This window comes from Vulpes lagopus, chromosome 19 (assembly GCF_018345385.1).
Source record: "Vulpes lagopus strain Blue_001 chromosome 19, ASM1834538v1, whole genome shotgun sequence".
NCBI classification, from domain to species: domain Eukaryota; kingdom Metazoa; phylum Chordata; class Mammalia; order Carnivora; family Canidae; genus Vulpes; species Vulpes lagopus.
The window spans coordinates 17,423,713-17,443,296 of record NC_054842.1 but is presented as its reverse complement, the minus strand read 5'-3'; the positions used below and the strand labels follow the sequence as shown (position 1 = coordinate 17,443,296).

Below are 19,584 nucleotides of genomic sequence, written 5' to 3'. Positions count from 1 at the left end.
TGGGAACTATTTCCTCAAGTGCAGTGTTTGAGGACTGAGTAGTTGTGAATTCCAGGACAACCAGGAGAGGGCAAGAGTGAGCCCAGGAGAAAGAGAACCATGGCTAAGTCAGGGCTGAACAGGAGCTCCCCATTTAAAACCAGGGCAGTCCCACTTTCCTGGGGTTCTGTGTACAGTTTCATTGGAGAAAAGGGTTCTGTTGCTAAAAACAAGAATAAAACAAAACAAAACAAACACCACTCATTTTTCTAACATATATTTTGCAGATGAGATGAGGCCAAAGAGATTATAATACTAGCTACATAAACACTTGTGTTCAGGTGGATTTCCCTTTGATTCTAAGTGTGAAAGCTGAAATTTAGTATTTTTTTCTTTACAAAAAGAGAGGGGGTGAAGTGAAAGATTATATATAAAAATCCTAGTGCATATTACTTTAAGAACAGAAACTTTCAATATCTTTCCTCTGCATATTTCAGTCATGGGACCCAAAAACTACCTCAGAGGGAAGAGAAAGGATCTTTCCATGCCTTACGGGATAGCCAAATGGGTTCAGTGTTTACAGCCCTGGTCAAGTACAGACATAATCACAGTACTGACTCATTGCTGAATTTTTTTTAATACACTTAAAAAAGACTCTCAAAAGTAATTCCTATCTCCTATTGTCGTTTGAATGTGGGTTAATGCTAAAAGAAGTCTCCAGAGACACACACCTCATTTGCTCATGATCTCTTGGTAATTTCAGGGTAAACACCTATGACAGAGAAAGAAATCCATGCTATGGTAAAATTACCTAATTGTCTGTAACTAATCTAAATTGTACAATATAAACCCACTAACTAAGTAACATGGTGAGTATTCGTGATATGGTTTTCAGACTCTAAAAAAAATTCTTTTTTATTCTACAGTTGCCTTAAACCGTTCAGAAGATCCTTAAATGCCTTCATCTTTACTGAAGATAAAACAGAAAGCCATTTGATTCCTGATGGAAAATAGTTCCAAATCCCAGTAATACCTTTTTTTCTCATTAGTCACTTAGGGTCACATCTTTGTAAATACCACATTTTATTTACTAAATTTACTAATAGTAAAGAAAAACAGCACTTAGAAAGCAGTATTAGTAAGAGAGCTTAACATGACTCCAGTTAATTACCACTTTTGGCTACATCGCGTTTATTATTTTGAAAAAGCACTAAAATAAACTGTTATAAAGCTTACCACAAAAGGAAGTTCTAACTTCCTTGTACCAACAAAAGAGAGTCCTTATTTCCTTTGATGAATGACAGTTAACCTCCATATTAGATTACAAGCTACAGATCTGTCTGTGCTCAAGTACACATTAAAGAAACTGAGAGGACTTTCAGCTCCATAACTAGCTGGCAAAGCAAAATGAAAAATCATATCCCTAATCCTTTACAGTAGATTTTTCCTCTCAATATTCCTTTAAAAATGGTTCTTTGAAAACAAAGTAGCTAAAATTAGATATAATTTACATAGAGAATTAAAACCAGAAACCAGACAACTATGTTAAAATGCATTAGTTAGGAGTTAATTTCTTAATCTTGATAATTGTGCCATGGTCATGAAAGATGCTAGCACTAGGGAAGGAGAGCGGAGTGAAGGGTATATGCAAACCCACCATACTACTTTTGCAGCTTTTATAGAAGTCCAAAACTATTTCAGAATAATCAAAATGCATTGGCCATTTGAACAGTTTATTTAATTAAAGTTCTACGAGGGGGGCGCCTGGGTGGCTCAGTTGGTTAAGAGTCTGCCTTCAACTCGGTCGTGATCCCAGAGTCCTGCAAGCCCTCATCGGGCTCCCTGCTCAACAGGGAGATTGCTTCTTCCTCTCCCTCTGCCCCTAACCTCACTTATGCAATCTGTCTCTCTTTCTCAAATAAATAAAATCTTTCTTAAAAAATAAAGTGCTGTGAGAATAGAGAAAGTGTTTCCTCTTCACAAAGAATTGCACTTAATCTAGCAGAGATATAAAGCTTGGTCTTTTCAAACTAGTTGTGTTTTAGAAAACTATAACCCTTGCACAGAAAGTGTCAAGTTAGATTGGTCAAATGACTGGAAAATAAAACACACACATGCACACACACACACACACACACACACATTTTGAAAGTAAAGTGATCAAAAAGTCAAGGAACTCCTATAAAAAACAACTTGCTTATACCTGTACCTGTTACAACCTCAAAAAGGGAGTTGACTTATCTAAACCGTAGAGTTGATTTTATCCCTTATGTTACATTGTGATTGTTCTTTAATGGGAAATAGTTGTGGAGCTAGCAGAACAGAAACATCTGTTATATGAAAAAAAAAAAAAAACCCTTAGAGAACATCTGGTGGGAGGGTTTCTAACACCTTGCAGGCCTAGGAACTGAGTGTAAATGAGTGACAGGCATAGCAGTACTGACAGATTATAGTCAGGACTTCAGTCAAACCTGTAAAGGCATATCCTTCCTAAAGGGATTCAAACTCATATTAAAACTGAAGCAAAACAAAACTCCTGCACAGGACAGAGAAAACAAACCCACCGGTCATGGGTTGAATATCAGGATTCAGCACCCTTCATTTAACACAAGAGGAAACTGAGGCCCAGAGAGGTAAAAGGCATCCAAGGCCACACAATACCTTTAAAAGGAGGAGAGCAGAGCCCAGTTCACTTTCAGGGCCTAAATCCTAAATGGCAATCCAGGTAGATGGGAGGACTTGTTGACCTTGGCCCTTAGCCAAGGGCAAAGGGTGATCTAATAACAACGGATGCTTGCACAACTCCACCTCCTAGACCCTGGGGGTCTTGCAAACATCCATTCATTCATCCTAGCTCACTCATGTGAAATAGGTAGGCGGTGTATCCTAGTATCACCATACAGAGGAAAACAAAGACACAGTTGCTACAGAACCTCCATCGGCAGGAATCTGTCGCCAGCTCAGGGCAAGTATCATCATGGCCTTGCTCCTGAGTCAGGAGACCTGACCCCTTCCTTGTGCAAAGCGTTTATATTTTAAACGATTTTCTCTTATATCTAAATAAGCACTTTAAGATACAAGGAATAAAACATCCCAATTGTACTGTCTCCCACTCATTCCCACAAATATTTATTGACCATCTGCTGTGTGTTAGATACTTTTTTAAGAGTTTGCCCTCATTTTCCACTAGGCAACACTGACCCAAGTTGGACAGCCGGTGCTGCTCCAGAATCAACTAGAATATGTGGCAACAGATACCATTATAATTTTCTTCTTTCAAGCTTTATTCCCATTCAAACTTATACCTTTTTTGAAGGGAAATATCTGCAGATATGAACAGAGTTTCTATAGATCCCCTCAACTGCCACTGCATAATGGTTATTTGTGATATGCCTGTGCTCACGGCTTGTCTGGCTGCTGACCCAAACCTACTCAAGACCTATTTTGTCATGTACCTGTGTTAAGACAAATGAAATCAGAGACCCATATATTAAACAGGGAGATTGAAAAGGAAAAAAAAAAAGGTCCAGATGATAGGAGGGGAAAATTTATATTAACTAGTCAATGAAAGTAACTTAAAAAGCACATCAAATTTCTCTTTTCTTGTTGACCCCAAACACAGCAAGAATATGTTTTGTTTGTTTTTTAATTTACTCATGAGAGACACAGAGAGAGAGGCAGAGACATAGGCAGGGGGGAAGCAGGCTCCCTGTGGGGAACCTGATGCGGGACTAGATCTAAGGACCCCGGGATCATGATCTGAGCCAAAGGACCCGGGATCATGATCTGAGCTCAACCATTGAGCCACCCAGGTGCCCTGCAAGAATACATTCTATTCTGTTTTTGTGTCAGAAAGGTGACAACAATATTCATTCATTCCTTCAAAAATGAATTATTGATGCCCTCAATAATCCTCAGCACTGAGGATACTGCACTGAATAAGACCTGGTCAAAAATGTCTTACCCCCAAGGTGAACCCTCATACTAATAAATCATAATAATAAATGAGTCATGGTGGTAATAGGCAAGTATGGATTCAGCCCAAACTCTAGACCTTTTAAGGGTGAAAAGAACACTGAGTAAACACATTGATATTCATAACAATTGGAGGGACTACAAGAAACTGTAAGTATTTTTAAGCCATAAAATTAAATTTAATTTCATCTAATAATACTTTGTTTTCAGTGCATTTATTTACTATGCTCTGAATGTGCACAAGACACTATTGGGCACTGCAAAAAGAATCTATCCACATCTCAGTGTGTGTTTGTGTTTGCACGTGTGTGTGTGTGTGAAATCATAAATACATAGGCTAAACAATATGAACCTACTGCTATTGGGCTTTAAGGCAGGAGGGTAGTTTCTCATGTATTAGTCTCTACACGCTAATACAGGGATTAAATAAGAACTCTAGAAATGTCAAAAAGCAGAGGAAATTAACTTCCTTTGTATATTATTAACCTATATAATTAAAGGAGATTATAAATTGAATGAATTTGGGGGGGAAGATCACTGTGAGCTGAAAAGTTATGGAAAGGCTCATGAACTGGGGACATGAAGAAGATCCAAAAAAATGGGTGGGGTATGTGATGAACTTTCCAAGAGAGTGAATGAATAAGGGGATGGAGGCAAAATACTGGGAGTGGTCTGGGGAGACAGCAAGTAGGTGAGTTGAACTGAAGCTGAGGAATGTGGAGAGAGGTGAATGATGGTGCATGAATGAGAGGCAGCCTCTAAGTCTACATCCAACTTCTGAAGCAAAATAGTTGTAAATAATCTCAAAGTACAGCCCTTTGGCATAAACCTCAGAAAAAAAATTGCACTTTTCTCATCCTCACCCCCTTATTCCTACTAAATCCTGACTAGTTTCCTACTATTTCTAATATGTTCCCTATCTATTCACTTCTTTCCACCCTCATTGCCAACACCCTAGTCTCCCTCCTCACTTACCTGAACTACAGCAATCCATTCCTAAATTGTCCCTCAACTTCCACTTACTCTCTCTGCCCAACAATATGGAATCCATTCTCCACACAGCAACAAAAGCACCCTTTTTATGGTACAACTCTGACAGATTAAGCCTTTGTGGGCTTCTCATTTCTCTTAGGATAACAATAAAAATCAACGAGGCCTATAACCTGTTCCATGGAGATGATGCCTCTGCCGCCCTCCCTAGCCAGTTCCACTAATACCTGGCCCCTGAATCCTTGCTCTAGAGCTGATTCTGCTAGACACCCAGGGATCTCTACTCCTGGACTCAAGAAACAGATGGGTATGAGAAGGCTTGTCATGTCTCAACTCAAGTGTCCATTCTTTAAGGTAATTTCCACTGGCCTCCTTGAGGAGGCCACAGCTTCACCAGGCACTGTCTTGTAGCTCTCAATAAAGAGTCAGATTCAGGCAATAATTTAATAAATGTCTGTCTCCTTTAGGTACTATAAACTAGTCAGGGATAGAGTGACCGCCAGTTTGCTCATTCCCGGCATCCAGAAAAGCATTGCTAAGAATTGAATGAGTGATTACTGAATGGATGAATGAATGAATGAATGAATGAAAAAATCCCAAGTGAAACGTGATTGGGAAGCTCTAAGTATAAATGGAGTATCATTGTTTAAATATGAAGAATAAAGATACCAAGAGAAAATTATCAACAAATAATAAGTTTGCCTCAGCTGACCAGGATCCAGTTGTTACAAAATGTTGGTCTGACAAAAATCTCATCATAAACACAGCCACAAAGTAAAGGAAGCCACAAGGTTAATAAGATATTCATACTAAATATGGACTACCTCAAGTATACAGAAACAGGACAATAATATTTCCTGAAGATGAGCATTCATATTTATCTCAAGTGTAGCATATAGATGCACATCCTATGAATATGTGGTCTCCACTGGTTTAAGAACATGAATTCTTCTGGCTACAACACAAAGATGTAGTCCAAAGGAGCACCAATAGTGGACGAGACCTGGTTTCTGTGTGTGCCTGCCACATGACCTCAGAAAGCCCCAGGACCTCTCTATTTACTAGTTTCCTCATTTACCGAAAATAGAAATAATAATATCTCCCATTATAAAGTGGTAGTTGGAACTAAATAAAATAAAGCAAAACCCCTTTAGCACTGTCAATAGCTACAGAAATGTAAGTAATTGTTATAATGATAGCTGTTTATAAATACTGTGACAGGTAATATTACTATTACTTCAATTTGAAGAGCCTGCCATGCTCATTTTATGAATTTTTAAAAGGTTTTATTTATTTATTCATGGGAGACACAGAGAGAGGCAGAGACACAGGCAGAGGGAGGAGAAGCAGGCTCCAGGAGAAGCAGACGCAGCACTTGATCCTGGAACTCTGGGAATACATCCTAAGCTGAAGGCAGATAGATGCTCAACCACTGAGCCACCCAGGTGTTCCTGCTATGCTCATTTTAAATCAATTGTCTATATTCACTGACTTTGATTCATTGAAAACAAATAGTAGACACAAAGTGAAAAAAAAAAGCTTTATTTTCAAAATGACAAGCAGTCCTGATTTTAATTTTTTTTAAATCTAATGTTATTCAAGGTTTACTATCATAAGCACTCTGGTATATTCATTTAATCCTCAAAATGATCTTATGTGGTGGGTAGGGTTGGATCTCCAACTTACTGAAGAAGAAACCGAGGCAATGAGAAGGTAAGTAACTTGGCTAAGATCCTGTATCTAATAATAGAACAACGATAATAAGAGCAAATGTTTACATGGTGCTTTGCCCATGCCAGTGCCATGCTCAGTGCTTTCCATACTTTAACTCATACAAGTCCTCTAACAAATCTGGAAGGCAGCTACCAGCATTGTCCCCTTTCAAAGATGGGCAAAGTAAGGTCCATAGAGGTTAAGCACTATGTGTGTAGGCCAAACAGCTGTTAAGTGGCAGGACAGGAATTTAAAGCCAGGAAGATCCTTCCCTGTTAACCTAACACTATAATAACTCTCACTTATTGGTGGAAATTTTCCAGCTCTCTATTTCTAAGTGAATTTTCTAAATAAATGTTTGCCACATTAATAATCAAATATTACTTCATACACACTTTTCTGAAATTAACAATTCCCTGTCTTTCACGAATGATACACTACTGTATAATTTTTTTCCTGATGGCCTAGGGTTATGGCTGCTGTACTTTCTGCATTCAGCTTCTATTTTTTATTTCAAGTTTCATAGAAGGGTTTTCTAGTCTCTTTTCCAGATGGGCCAGCCGACTGTCATTTTGTCTCTGTGACTTTTAATGGCTGTGAAGCTAGGACCACCCAGATCAATTAGAATTATCCCTAATGTAAGATTTAATAACCCCCGAGGTGATGTCAAGTCAATGGAGTTGGGTGTAAGACCTTTATTTTATCATGACTATTGAAATTTCAGCTGAGATGAGGTTAAGTCTGACCTCTGGATAACCATGAGTAATTATGAAAAATCAGTGCTTATTTTCAAGGGTTTTTAAAGTCATCACACATGTCACCCAGATATGAATATGTTTAATGTTCACTTTCCTATGGAAATAGACCAAGTCTTTCAAAAATATAAGATTCCTTCCCAAATCCAAGCCACACAGTCTGTCCCTCAGCAGAGACTTTTTATTCCCTTACCCTGCTTTAACTGTTAACTTATCTCTCTCGCCCAAGAAATACAAACAGCTACTTTTACAGGTACATACTTCCTATATACCCACCATAGTTCTAAGAAATTTGTCAATATTGATTCATGTAACTAAACAACTCCATTTTACAGGAAACTGAGGTGCAAAAAATTGAAGTAACTTGCCAGAGGTCTCATATCTGGCAGTTGGGGGAGCTCGCACTTGCCCCTAGGCAATCTGGCTTGAAAGTCTGTGTCCTACACATCTTGCTCTACTATTCCTGAGAACATAAGTTCTAAAGGAATAGTGACCTTGTTTTGTTCACTGCCAAACGTGCAGGTGCTCAATAAATATTCATTAATTATCTGAATGACCTTCTAGCTCCTCTCTTCCTATCTAAGTGCTCAAACTCCGTTCACTCTGACTTTGGCCTCAAAGATGGGCTGGCTCTGAGAGGCAGGAGTAACATTCCGGGCCCTTCTTTCACCTCCTCAGGACTTTACTAGTTATAGTTCCTTTTGATCTGCCCTATCTGGCATGGTGCCCTAGACTAATATGATTGTCAACAAATACTCATTAAATGAATGAGTGTCTTACCTGTTTGCATGCTGTTGACAATACACAAAAGTTTGTCATCAAGTAGTATAGCATGATCAAGTAGGAGGAGGATGTCCTAGAAATTGCACTTACATGAATTAAAAGATTGATTTCTATCTTCTGTGGGCCAAACATGGAAATTTCACAATTCTCACCTTTAGTATGTTACTTTTTCTTTTTTGTGAAGACATTTTTAGGGCAGCTTTGGATTTACAACAAATCTGAGAGAAAGGTGCAGAGATTTCTCATATACCTCCTGCTCCCAAACTGCAGAGTCTCCCCTATTAACAGAATCACTCACCCGAATGATATATTTTACACTAAGGATGAGCTATATTGGTACATCATGATCACCCAAAGTCCAGTTTACCTTAGGGTTGACTCTTGGTGGTATACATTCTATGGGTTTGGACAAATATATAATGACATGTATCCATCACTATAATATCATATAATATTTTCACGATCCTAAAAATCCTCTGTTCACTGTCTATTCATTTCTCCCCAACTCCCAACTCCCAGAAACCACTGATCTTTTTACAGTTTACAAATTTTTGCCTTTTCCAGAATGTCATATTGTTGAATCTATACAATATGTAGACTTTTCAGATTGGCGTCTTTCACTTAGTAATAGGCATGTAAGTTTCCTCCATGTCTTTTCATGGCCTCATAGTTCATTTCTTTTTAGCACTGAATAATGTTCCACTGTCTGGTGGTATCAGTTTGTCCATTCACCCACCAAAAGACATCTCAATTGTTTGCAAATACTGACAACTGTGAATAAAACTGCTACAAAGATCCTTGTATTTTGATTTTTTAAACATATGAAAATTTACTAAGTATAAGGTACTGTGAATTTGATATGAATTGTGCAGATTTAGTCTTTAAGATAACCAGACGAGATAGGTGCTATTATCAGCCCATTGTACAAATAAAGATGCTTATTGGAGACTAAGTAATTTGCTGTGGGCCACTGAACTAAAATGCAGAAGTCAGGATTCAAATCCCTGTATCTCTGACTCCAAAGCCTTTCTCCTGCAACCTACACTGTACTCTCTGTTTCCTGCTTGAAATTTGTGCCATGTAATAACAACTACCATCATAACGATTATGCAGATTGACTCTGAGTTGAAGTAGTTTCCAATTACTAAGGGTCTTGAAATCTAAGCAAAATCTATAAATTCAACATTCATATTTTATAAGCAAAAGCTTCACTGGCCAGAAATTACTTCTGACTTTTCTGGAACCTGAAAAAGGACATCATGAAAAACAGTGACTTCCCATTTTAGGGATCCATTCGATTAACCAATATTTGTTATAGCCCCTGCTATAAGGATGTTACTGTGAGAAATACGACAAATGAGTTGTGAGTGAGTGAGTGAGTGAGTCAAACATAGCCTCTGCCTTCACAAAGAGTGTCTAGAGAAGGGAATAGAAAAGTAAAGAGGCAACGCATAGCGAAAGACTACGGAGTGAGAACAGGGGTGGGGAGGGAGCAAAACGTGGAGTCCACTGTGGGCAGGGTGAACAACAGGCACAATTATCACACAGGGGAAAGAGTGTGGCATGTTCTGGGAATGAACAAATTGGTAATGCTGATGGAAGGCCCAACTAAAGAGTCTGGAGTAAGATGACAGAGAATCTTTGCAGGGAACGAAATGCTATCATTTGTTTTTTAGAAAGATCCTAACTCTCAGGGAAAATGGGTGAGATAGGGCCAGACTGGAACCAGGGACCTGGATGGGTGCTGAATGTAACCAATGGACTGCTGGAAATTATAATACACCGAGAACGGAGACGATGATGTGGGAATTGGTTTGACAGCTCGTAAGAAGGGACAGGCTTGGTAATCGATGGAAATGCAGAAGAGGTGGTGTCAGAGACCCTGCCTGGAGTGTGATTTTGGTAACTGAATGGACAGGTCTGCCCAAGATAGGGAATCCAAGGGTGGGGCAGTCTGGTGGGGGCGGAAGCAGCGAGCTTTGGGGTTACACACCTGAAGTGTGGAGTTGGCTGGCGGTTGGATTTGGGGGTCTGGCGCTTCGCGGAGCAGCGTGGGCTGGAGGTGGCGGCTTCCCAGCCATGCGTGAAGGCTTGGAAGTGGACAGGCTCGCCCACGTGGCGCAGGAGAGCGGAGGGCAGTCAAAGCAGCATCGCAGAAGGGGAGGCAGAAAAGCGACGCCCATACAGACGTTCAGGAACGGGGCTGCAGGGGTATCGGAGAAGACGGGAAGAGACACACTCACGCTCCATGCAGGCAAAAGAATCCCTTCCCCGAACTGAGAGGGCCAAGGAACAGAGCTGACGGCGCCTGCCCACCCCTTCCGCCGGAGGCAGACTCGCGGCGACCCCCGACCCGCGACTGCCCGCGCTCGGCTGCAGCGCCCCGGCGAGGAAGCGGCGCCCGCGGGCCTCGGGGCTGCCCCCGGGGCCGGGCCTCTCCCGGGAGCCCCCGCCCCCCGCCGCGCGCGGCGCAGAGGGACGCCCGCTCCTGCCCACTCACCGCGCCCGAGGGAGGGCCCTCCTCCAGGCCAACTTCTAAACCGGCCTCCTCATCCTTTCTGCTGCTGCCACCCGCGGCTCGGGATCGGGGCGCCCCCTCCGCGTCCCCTCCACCCCGGGGCACCGCCGCCTGCTGCGCCGTTGGTACAGTCAAACCCTGCTTCAGGCCACCAACCGGCGCTGCCTGAGCCAATGCGGGCGGCTCTTCTTCCGCCTCGCCGGCGCGCCTCGGCCAATCAGGAAGAGCCGTGCTGCGGCGTGCCGGGCGCCATAGCGACGGGCGACACCTGCCGCGGCGTTGCCGTGGCAACCGCGGAACGCGCAGCTTCTGGCCCCAAGGCTGCAAGCCCGGGCGGAGGGAGGTGGACCGTAGGACCGTGCTGAGGCCGGCTCCCTCCGACCCGGGGCTACTAGCCCGAGGACAGGTTTCCTCAGCCCTGTGGCTTTTTTTGGACTCCGTGTGCGCAACTTTTAGCATTTGAAACAAAACCGGTGAGGAAGCACTGTTTCATCTCCTGCTTAGTTTCAAGATCTGTTATGGACTAAAAATCTCCCAGACATTCGTTTGAAAGGATCAACGCTACAGAACTTTCATAGAGTGTGAACACTATGACTATGACTGAAAAGTCACTCGAGTGCACTGCACACCGCAGGCAATGAGAATAGAGTTGTGAAAATAAAAGTGACTGGGCATTCAAGACATCTATCCGGTTCACTGAGCATAGGCAAGTCTCTTTGTGAAGGTCTGAAGCTTCTTGAAAAAAAAATTTTTTTTCGAACTGCATCAAAGTCTTAATGAGTCACATTACGAAGCTTTAAAAAAATGAAAAATATCCATGCTCATTTTATGCCAGACTCTATTCCACAATGTCATCTAGTAGTCATGACTTTTCATCCTGGTTTAGAATTGAAAATGGAGGCACAGTAAGTTTTCTACGTTGCCCAGCTAGTTACTGGCACAGATAGTAAATGGTAGAGGCCGGATATAAGGTACACAGTTCTGCATAGGTAGAACCTATGTGGTTTCAATCTAGAGCCCAGTCTTAACCACACTGATGCACCCTATTTCTTCAAGTATTGGGCCTACTTGATCTCATCTTAATATTGCTCAAAAAGGCCACCAGTGTGGCAATTAGTACAGTGACTACATCTCCCAAAACTTGATTTAAAATGCTTACAATGAACTATTCCCTGATGTTTCTCTAAATAATAATGAAAAGTAGGCTCAATGGGAAACAACACTTGAGGTTGGGTAATTAAAAATATATATTCTAACCTACAAGAACAAGGTAGGTCCCATTTTGGAAACAGAGAAGGGGGAAATGAAAGTCCCTCAGATAAGTGTAACAGAACTAATTAAACTTCAGAGAACATAAAGCCCAACAGGATTAATGTTACCAATCAGAAAACATAAGTTGAATAATGTGGAGTTGAAAAGGTCTTCTCTTAAAGACATTTTAAATATTTAGCAGTGAGACAAAAATGATTCCACTGAACTTCTTTCCTTCATCAGAATATTGAATGTGCTTCCCCTCTTTGTCTTTCTCAACAAAATGTTAAGCTAATGTTTTGGCCTTTCCATAATAGAAGTGGAAGTTGCATAGAAGACTAAGCATAAAGAACACTTGCCTCTCGGGGAGAAGAGAGCTATCCTCTCTACCTGGTAAGGATCCATGTTGTTGTCTGCAATGTGATAATGACCCATGCCCCCCCAAAGGGTCATGCTTGTCTTAAGTTCATGGCTTATGTGGTAGGACCCAAACTTGAAAGACCTAACAATCCATCCCCTTTCCATGTTTTCCAATACCCCTTTTACTATGCTGAAATGATTTCACAGACTGTAAATTACAGAGTTCAAAAGCAAAATGTAGAATGCCTGAACTATAACATAAAGAACAAATAAAAGTAATTTAAACAGATACCAAAATAGGTGTAAACTTCCAGGATTAACAAAAGGACTAAATTGCTTCCCCAAATTTCTAAGATACCCAAAAAAGGGTATTTACACACACAAGCACACGTGCTTTCACTAGAGGAATGAGAATGATTTGGTAGATGATTGGCAGATGGCTGAGAACAATTTGAAGGAAAATAAGAACTGAAATGGAGTCTTGAAAGAACAGAGAAAACCAAAAGAAAGGTCTTCCAGTCAGGAATGTTCTCATTCAAAGCCTAAAAGGTCGAAATGTAAAGGTTAACCATAGAAAGAACTGACACTCAAGACATCAGATATGCCTTAATGAGCAAGATAAAACAAAATGAGTAAGATCTCCTTTCTTCTTACCTTCTCCTACAGAAAAAAAACAAAAAACTCAAAGCTATAGACGGGAATAATAAATTGACAAAAAACTTTTTCCTAAAGTAAATGTAAGAAAACTTTCAGATGAAATTTCTTTATATATATATATATATATATATATATATTAATTTTTTTATGATAGTCACAGAGAGAGAGAGAGAGAGAGGGGCAGAGACATAGGCAGAGGAAGAAACAGGCTCCATGCACCAGGAGCCGGATGTGGGACTCGATCCCCGGTCTCCAGGATCGCGCCCTGGGCCAAAGGCAGGCGCCAAACCGCTGTGCCACCCAGGGATCCCTCAGATGAAATTTCTAAAACCCTAAGCACCTTTCTCACTCCCAAAGGGTATCAAGTTCACGGTAGGACATCAGAAGCTGTGTCTTATTATAGGGAGAATAATGGGCCAGCCTACTCTTAAAGGGCTTTAATTTCGAAATTTCTTAACTCTTATTATTTATTAAAAAGTCATTTCGAAACACACAATATTTTGTTTCATCTTTTCTGTTTCCTTACTGAAGGATATGAATATTTGGAATCACCTATTTTCCTTCATCCTCCATCCCTCTGCATGAGAAAGATATGCAGCAATCCTAATAAAGTACAAAGTAGAGACAATATACAAACAACTAATTCAGTAGACTTTTATTGCTCTTTCAACTTCAATAACATCTCTAAAAAATAGTTTTCTTCTAACAATTATGAAACAAATTTGAAAGGCAGGATTGTTCACATTATAGACTTGGTAGAGACTTGTACTTCATATAAATGAAAAATACCAGTTCTACATTTTAAATGTTTAATTTACCTTGGATTTTATTACAAAAAAAATATTATCATTGTAATTATAAAAGTCATAAAAATTAGAACTGTACTGTGAAATTATACCAAGCTATCAAATATTATATAAATGAACAATAAAATTCAATTTCTATTTATTCAAACATAGTAAACATTGGAAGATAACCCCCCTACAAAAACAAACAAAAAAAACCCCAGATTTTTAATATTAAAGCAACAAAAGAAAAAGCCACAACACAAAAATCAATGCACAAAAATCTGATTAAAAAGCCACTGGGGTTTAACAATTACTAAAACTGCAGAAGTCAGTATGTGCTAATTAAATTAAAGTTAAAAAATGATCTTTAGATGATTCCATTTCCAACTATATGTTTTCCTATTATTGATACTTATATTACTTTTGATACGTTAGAAAAGATCCAACTTTACATTAAAATTGCCAAATTTTGAATTTTGAACACTATTTTAAATTTTCAATGTCCTTAAAATCTTTAAGCTTACTTTCTAAAAAATAAATAATTGTTGTACTAAACCAGAAGACATTTCACATATTTGTATTATATATGATAACAATGATGTCATCTACATAAATAAATTTAAAGCATTAAGTTATTTAATTTAAACATTTTTGAATTACAATGTTATATCAATGGCTTACACATCCAAAATCTGAGCACTTTAAAACAGGATTCACATGTCAAAACTGTTGAGCACATTTACAGAATCAATGTACATGATATGATCCTTGAAAAACAGCAAGCTCTGGTGTAATACCTCAGTTTCAGAAACCATTTTACATTACAGAATGTTGAACCTGTCTTTGTGAAAGGAAAAACTTAGAAACCTAATATATACACATACATAAACCTGAAGTATGAAGAAGAAACAGAAATGCTTTTTGGAGAGAGAAAAAAATTAGTAATTTTGAGTGGTAAAGAAACCCTGCCTTATAAATACATGCATTAGCACATAAAGTTTGTCCTCCATGTTTTACAAAGACTTGGCAAATATGAACATTGATACGCCACAGCTTTTTTCAACAACTGAAGGAATTTAAGATTTTTAACAACATTGTCTCTCTCTCTCTCTCTCTCTCTCTCTCTCACACACACACACACACACACACACACACACACACTAGAAAGACTGTGTGCTTCACTTCAGCATATCTAATATTATAAGAGAAAATACAGCATCATCCTTTTATCATAAGGAAGTTATTAGCTCATTGTTTTCTCAAAAGCTGCTATTTTAGAGTGAAATAGCATCCAAAAAAAGGTAAATTTCAGATGGTCAACATCAGGATTTATCATAGTCTCTGTAAACAGACATCTATAAATAAATAAAATAGGGTGGAGAGAAGAATATCCTGAGGTGGCTCTGTAGCCAGGGTATTCAGTAGCACTAAGCTCCATCCTGGAAACCAAGGCATCTAAGAAAGTGCAGGGCTGTTTATATTAATTTATTTTGTAAATGGAATATGTACAGGTTTAATTATTTTGCACCTTGAGGTAAATCAGTACATTGCAATTACTACTGCTCATTTACACCTATTTAAGGCAACATTTAAAAATTAATATATGTAGTAAATTATATTTTTCACTGTCTTGCAATGAACACTATCCATGATTGTTATTTTTCAAAAATAATGGAAAAATATCATAATCTTGTAGAACAAGCAATTAATTACTTAATAAACATGAGTTACCTTTGCTCTTCAATGGAGTAGTCATATCAGATTATTTTGTAAGTCAAGTAGTCAAAAGAAAGCAGAAGCCATTAACAAAAACAGTAAAAACATTTTGAGTGCAAAGTTATTTTGCAAGTCATGGTTTTTCTGGCACTGGACAATTACTATACATAATTAAATAAAAATCACAGAAACACTATGATCCCAGGTAGTTTTCAGTTTAAATTTTAAAATCCTTCCTGTAAAATGAGCACATCTGTTAACCCTATGATGTCCAGACACAAAGAAATGATGTGAGGAAATCCCCTTGTTCAGGAACATCAGGGGAGTTTACAAAATATAGCAGCAAATACTGGGGTCTTTGGAAATGATTATGCTGCCATGGATAAATAGGAATTATTTCAATGGAAGCTCATAAAGAATAATAAGCACCGTGGGTAATACTCAATTATCAATTGCCAATAGAGTCTAACTCTTTTTCAGGCAGTACCAAATGATGCCAACTCCATTTTCTAAAGAAAAGTAGCGTGTTAAACTGTCAACTTCTCATTTGAGACAGAAGTCGAATCCTTTAACTAAAATCTGACAATATGGTCTCAGATGGGGGAACTACCTCAGCTACTAAGTAGTTTAGAATGGATTAAAAACACTTCAGAATTGCTAAAATATCAGCTTTTGGCATTCCTCGTGATCCTCTATAAGATCAGTTGTTCATACTTTTGTACTTTAATTAGAAATGATTAAAGGGAGCACTGGAATTTCATTAAAATTTTCATCCTAATATTCATGTCACAATTTCAGTATTTCTGTGGCTTCTCAATACTCATTTGGTTTTTGTAAATTATCCTCTTGCCAAATCACTTTCACAACCCCATTCATCCAGTCCTACAGGCTTAACAAGAACATTTGTTTATTTTATGTAGAGCTAAGAGTATATAAAAGATGACTAAAAGATTTGCTAGAAGTTAAAAAGACAGCTCAGAAAAGCAGAAACTAAGAAACAAATGCTAACATAAACTAGAAAGGATGCCATCTGAGCTATACATAAAATGTCTAAATTCCTTTTAAAATACAAATATGGCAGTGCTTTATAGCAAAGATGTAAAATCTGTCAACTGCTTTCAAAGATAATAAACCATAAATGCAAGTGAGCACCAACTATTTACATTAACAATTTAAATTACTCTGTATTTGTTACCTTTTCAAATGTTTATATAAAGTATCATATCAATTAAAATAAATAAAATAGTTTAAAATGAAATCACAGATAACAATCTATTAAATATTATCTATATGATAGAAAGAGTAACAACGTAAACAAGAAAATGAAAGGTAATTCTTTAGAATAAAGTAATACTGATCATAAACCCATAAAAGAATTCTGACTCCTGATTATTTAATATTATTTGTAATAGAAAAATAATCAAGAACTTGAACCTGATATAAACTAAATCATATTTTAAGAAAAAGACAGCAAAGGCAGAGAGCAGAGTGGGCATTCTGGGCTCTTATAAAGCATCAGGATTCAGAAAAAAAAAAAATCTACAAAAGGCAACAAAATTTAACTACTAGCAAGTGGCAATTTACAGCCTCTAAAATCCATAAAGTTATGACTGGTATGGGGCTAAATTTACAAAATCACCTGCAATTTCACTTGTCTATCAGAATAGGAACCTAGATGTGAAAGTTTTAAGATTTAAAATAAATTTTAAAAACATAAAGATCAAAAAGCAATAGTTCTTATCTAGAAAGTTTCTACTGTTCTATCTTTATAGCCAAAAACTTCTTGTGAAACAAGATGGACATCTGCATAAATGAAACACACACACTGAGAAGCCATGACATGTCACCATTTGTCCCACAGCACTGGCATAAAGATTCCCTGTTCTTCCCATAAAGAACTAACAGAAGTGAAATAATATGCAAAAACTTTTAGTAACTCAAGTTAAAATTATAAATATATGGACAACGTACATCACTAACAGTTGGTATGAATTACCACTGATGGACAAATAAATTTAAAGGAAAAGTAAATTAAATACACTTCCCCCACACCTCTCTACTGCAGAACAGAAAATTTTTTTCCAACAGAATAAATATTTGAAGAGTAAGAACCATGTACCTCATTTCTAAGAGACCATTTCATTTTATACACAGTCTCCATGGTGTTCCTAACAAACTTCAGACACTACTTCAAAAAACCCAGTAGTCATGCATAAACAGCATGACATACAATATTGTCATATATAGTGACATGAAATACACACATTTTATATATATATACATATATATATATCTGTATAGCTATATATATAATTCCTCTTGGTTCAATTCTATAATGAAGTTTCAGCATCCAGGTATTTCCTTGTTGGTTCATCTTCAAAATTTATTTTCACACTCACAGGTTTCTCAGGGCTATTTAAAACAAAGAATGAGAATAAATTATTTTAAAATAGACAAATATCACATTCTAAAACTGGCCAACAGTATACATAATAAGCCTTTTGAGATGACTATTAATACTATAAACATATGACTATTATTTTATTGCTTTCTTTTCATATCAGTAAATTTGATTGGAAAGACAAATATTAAAAATTCTTAAGTTTTTTTTAATGGATATGTTTGCCACTGAAATTCATGTTTTTCTTACAACTGAAGGACACTTTCTTAAAATTAGTCTTAAAATTATATGACTAAGTTTGACTTATTAGTTTTCAACAAACAGCTGTAGCACGTGACATCTCACTGACAAATCCATTAAAAAAGCAATCTTTGTTAGTATAGATAAGCATCAAATAATTTCCTGCAAAATTTAACAGATTTACAAACTTTCTCTCCCCAAACTTGGTTCACAAATACAAGTTCAAAACACATATATCCTATGTTTTCAAGTTAATATCAAATACAATGATTCCATGTATATGGATTTAAGTGAATGATTTAATTGTAACATATGAATATCTGTGTTCTGAAAAAACTTTTCAAAAGTATAAAAACACACTGTGGTTTTACTCCCTTCTCCAGACAAGACTGAAGGAAGGACCTCCAAACATTTCTTTCTGTTAAGTGACATAACCCAAACATTGTCTTTCTTCCCCTGTGATTTTGAATTGAGGGGCAGAAAATGAAAAAGGAAGGCAGAAGTATGTAAGAGACAATGGTATCTAAATGAAAGGCAGAAGTATGTAAGAGACAATGGTATCTTTACATTTATCATGACTATACTAATAACCTGGGCCACAAGTGCTAACAAGATATGAAAAATTACTAAGAATAAAAAGAGCACTGAGCTAAATTCTAGCTGCATGAAATAACCAAAATGACAAAGAGTTCAATTTAAAAACTTTTAAGATCAAAGACAGAAGGAAGAGTCCAGCTTAGAGAATCAGAAGTTAAGAAATGATTCAAAAAAAAAAGAAAAAGAATAAAAAGGGAGAGGATAATAAAAACAAAGTAGGAACAAAGCTCTAAGAGGTGGGGAAGCAATGGATAAAACCTAACCAATTATTATCAAAAGACAGTGGCCAGAAGGACAATAATTAATCAATCAAAAGCAGTTAGTGACAGTTTGCCAAGAGAAGTTTCAATCTGATATCCAACCAGAGTATACCAACAGTGTCTGACACAAGGTGCACACAGAGTATTTGTAGAATATGAATGGTTGAGTGCACTACGGGATACCTCATTTCTCCACTCACCAAGGGATTAAAGTACTAATGCTTATCAAACTAGAATCACTTAGTTTCAGGCCTTAAAGTGAGGGTAGAAGAAAGAAAAAAATGGCTTCCTAACAAGAAATCTAAGAAAGGGGTTAGGAGAATTGTTAGGGAGTACATGGTCCATTATAAAACCAAATGGCGTTTATAGCCATGGATTAAAATTCTTTTCCAACTATCTTCTAGGAAAACATTTACCCCACCTGAAGAAATGGGTATAAAACAATACAAGGAAAACAATCATCTCTTTTTTTCTTGGACGATCAGAAAGCATGACTGAGATAGTGTTCATTTAGAGTATTTATGTAATCCCTGGAAATTATCTTTCTTTATATGGTTTCTGATCTTTTATATACTTAATCCATACCACCAAAATGTGTATA

The 19,584-nt window shown here is 37.7% G+C and overlaps 2 protein-coding genes across 21 annotated transcripts in view; both read right to left on the bottom strand.

Moving 5' to 3' along the window:
• The window catches only part of NEK10 (NIMA related kinase 10), a 230,932-nt gene extending 220,084 nt beyond the window's left edge, over nucleotides 1–10,848 (bottom strand). For 6 of the 7 annotated variants that reach the window (XM_041734504.1, XM_041734495.1, XM_041734497.1 and 3 more), the window contains exons 1-2: nucleotides 10,696–10,848; nucleotides 10,189–10,398 (exon numbers count right to left, since the gene is read on the bottom strand). The gene's annotated coding sequence lies outside the window, so the exon portion shown is untranslated. The remainder of the gene's footprint in view (nucleotides 1–10,188; nucleotides 10,399–10,695) is intronic. The other variant, XM_041734496.1, reaches the window with a different exon arrangement.
• A 2,773-nt stretch (nucleotides 10,849–13,621) lies between these two features.
• The window catches only part of SLC4A7 (solute carrier family 4 member 7), a 108,052-nt gene continuing 102,089 nt past the window's right edge, over nucleotides 13,622–19,584 (bottom strand). For all 14 annotated transcript variants that reach the window (XM_041733990.1, XM_041733994.1, XM_041733999.1 and 11 more), the window contains one exon: nucleotides 13,622–17,897. In XM_041733990.1, coding sequence (XP_041589924.1) covers nucleotides 17,816–17,897 — 82 coding nt within the window. In that variant the 3' untranslated portion in view covers nucleotides 13,622–17,815. The remainder of the gene's footprint in view (nucleotides 17,898–19,584) is intronic.